Source organism: Phalaenopsis equestris, unplaced genomic scaffold, assembly GCF_001263595.1.
Source record: "Phalaenopsis equestris unplaced genomic scaffold, ASM126359v1 Scaffold207660, whole genome shotgun sequence".
In the NCBI taxonomy this organism is placed as follows: domain Eukaryota; kingdom Viridiplantae; phylum Streptophyta; class Magnoliopsida; order Asparagales; family Orchidaceae; genus Phalaenopsis; species Phalaenopsis equestris.
In genome coordinates, this window is record NW_018226973.1 from 1 (window position 1) to 3,306 (window position 3,306).

At 28.9% G+C, this 3,306-nt stretch overlaps 1 protein-coding gene across 1 annotated transcript; it reads left to right on the plus strand.

Annotated features, from left to right (window-relative positions):
- Nucleotides 1–492: 492 nt before the first annotated feature.
- Nucleotides 493–1,844, plus strand: LOC110036514 (response regulator GtcR-like; the record flags this gene model as incomplete). Its single annotated transcript, XM_020740981.1, has 5 exons — nucleotides 493–643; nucleotides 738–818; nucleotides 1,147–1,223; nucleotides 1,374–1,506; nucleotides 1,653–1,844. Coding segments are annotated over exons 1-5 (634 nt in total), but the record flags the coding sequence as incomplete, so codon positions are not given.
- Between the last annotated feature and the right edge of the window lie 1,462 nt (nucleotides 1,845–3,306).

The following is a 3,306-nucleotide window of genomic DNA, read 5'->3' on the forward strand; positions in this document are numbered from 1 at the left end:
CCGCCACAGGATAAGTAAGTACACTCCTCAAAGCATGCTTCTCCTCCATTCTTGGGTCGACCGACCAAGTTAATCAAAATATAGATGATTCTTCTGATTATTTAATCGTGTCCGTCCAACATTTTGACCTCCTCAATTAAATAAAAAAAAATCTGACACTTTATTTCAATATATATAACAGCCAACTTCTTTCTTCGTCATTCTGCTTTATCTCGTGTACACGTTTCAAATTTATACACTGTATGTGGTGTCTACTACTGTTAACATATTTTTTATTTGTTATATGGATACACTACTTTTTCTTATAAACAACTACTTTTACATTTTATTTTGGTTTGTAAAACTATTTTTCAACTGCTTTTAGTTTCTAGTGCCTATTGTTGCATATTTTTTATAAAATTTTCATTTCTGAGCAATTAATTCCATTTTTTCTCATATCAAGAACTCCTACATTGATTTCTTATTATTGAAACAATTTCATGTATTATAGTCATGGTATGTGATCATGCACGTCATGCTTTGGAATTGTTGAGAGCAAATAGAGATGAATATGATATAATAATTATTGATGTCAATATGTCTGAAATGGATGGATTTCAGCTACTAGAGATCGTTCAGAATGAAATAAATTTACCTGTAATCAGTACGTTAACAAACTACAACAAAAATTTCAATATTTATTTTATCAACTACTTTTGTTGATTATTTTTTTTTAATTTGATTAATTTTATATGCAGTGCTATCTGTTGATTCTGAATTCGAAGGAGTCCTGAAAGCTATTAACTACGGGGCAGTTGACTATCTCGTTAAACCTGTGCGTATGGAAGAACTAAAACTTATCTGGAGGCATGCATTGCTCAGTGAACAGAGGAGACTCATGTGGAATTATTTTCACATTAATTTAATGCATAAATTATTTTTAAAAAATAAATTAGGGTTAGGGGTTTTTCAATTCTCCATTCATATGGAATTAACACCTTAACTCTAAATTTTTATATGTTGTAGCCTCTGTCTAGGTGAACAATTTAAGCATTTATCGATGTCGTTAACCAACTTGGTATAAAAAGTAAGTATTTTTTAGTCTGATATTATTTATACACTTCAAATTTCTTTCCTGATCTTAAAATATGATTTTTTAATTATCAGAGGCAATCCTTAGAAAAATACTTGATATGATGACAACTCCGGAACTTACTAGAGAAATCGTTGCCAGCCATTTACAGGTTTGCTCATGAAACAAACATAAATATGCATGAATTATATGTTCTTTTTCATTGTTGATTATTGTTTGCTTGTTTTTGACAAAAATCATTTGTTCATTCATATTCTTATGAGTATAATTATGTAAAATAACATTTGTTTGTATTATGCAGAAGTACAAGAAGAGTTTGAAAGTTAATACAATTGGGATTGGTCAACAAACTTTTAATGATACTGGAGCAGGATGTTATGGTGGAACTTCTCTCCCAAAAACTGTTAACAAACTGGATGCCAATTTATATACTAGTAAGTCAAAATATCTTGCATATATTGTAAGATTCCAATCTTTTAATGATCATACTTACAAATGTTCCCCCTGCATGATTCCCTCACCTTTTGAGACAAAAAAAAAAAATTACTCATGCAAACTCGATAATTATGCTTGCGAGCAGGTTCCTGTATGACACAGATTTTTCAAACTTTATGGTCAAGTGAAGGATATATTGAGCCTAATTTAGTTCCCGAGCTTGAACTTATTGTGGAACAAGCAGACATCGACATGTTTTTAAACATGTTTTTAAATTACGAAAATTACGACTTCAGTGATAACAATGGTTTCAATGAGCTTGCCGCAATATTAAAATGTAAGTATTTAAAAGTTTAAAATTTATTTCATATCATGATTTTGAACATATTCTTTTCTAATCTACTATTTTTTTTATTACACAAATCACAGGAAGATCTTGCTCCTCTGCCGCTCCAAGTTGGTGGACCATTTTCTCATCATCTTTATATAGATCTATGATTTTTTTTGTTATTTCAAATCAAAATGGTCGAATTTTATGATATTAGTTGAAGCTTATACTTGTAAATTCTATATAAAGATACAGAAAAAATCAAAATTTGGTATTATTTTGGTTGCCAATCTAATAATTTTTTTATTATTGAATCTTGTGGCTTAATAAAGCTTCTGTAAATATCCTTATATTGTATTTCAGAGTATATCGCAACATTATTTTGTTTTTTCAATTTAGATGCCAAAATTTCGTGCTTGCATTTGAGTGCTGCAAAATGATCTTATTTGATATGAGAAGAATTTGTAAAAATGTATGCATGAGAGAACAAATGCTAAGTAGTTTGAATTGATTGCATGATAAAGATTATAAAATTAATATCATGAAATTACTTCATTTTATATTAAATTTGTATTTTGCATAAAAACCGTATTATCTATTTGTTGTTTGTTTAAAAAATGGCTCTCTAATTGGTAATCTTACTATACATGTTGCTAGCTATTTATAGTGATCCCTCATCCTGACTATAAATTGGACGCTTCAGATACATTTAACTGCTTTTCAATAAAAGAAAATCTATCCAAATAAATTTGTTCGTCGTCAGAGTGCTCATTCAAAAATAAATGGTCTGAAAGGATCACAAAGCACAAATTCTAATGCAAAATGCACATATCAACACAATTTATACTGACGACTCAACATTAGTCTTATTTAAATTATTTTAATCAAAAAATTAGTAAACTAAAAATGGATTATTAGCGTCCTAAACACTTCAACTGGAACTTTAATGACTCTAAACTATCCCAACTTCTCATAATTATATTATAATTGATATAAAATAATTATGTTAATGGTTTTGTTAACATGAGAGATGAATACATACTTAGAAATCATGAATGTTATTGAACGTGCCGAAAAAACTAAATTAAAAGGCATAATAATTTTTATATGATTTGATTTCATAAACCTCTCTCTCTCTCTCTCTCTCTCTCTCTATATATATATATTCAAATGCCACAAGTCACATAGTATCGTTGCAGTCTAAAAATCTCATATTAAATTTATGCAATCAGAGAAACTTTTATAATTTAATTTTCGAACTAGAATGATACTATTTCACTTAATTATAGATATGAATGTAGATTTTCAGCTCTTCAAAACATATTATCATTTGTGTACCGCCGTGTGCCGCTTGTTTGTATATAGAACTCAAAATATTTGTTGGTGCCGATTTATTTGCATAACATACCGAAAATGATTTGTTAGCACACAACGACCCATTTTGATAATCTTAATCATAAAATGTTAAGGA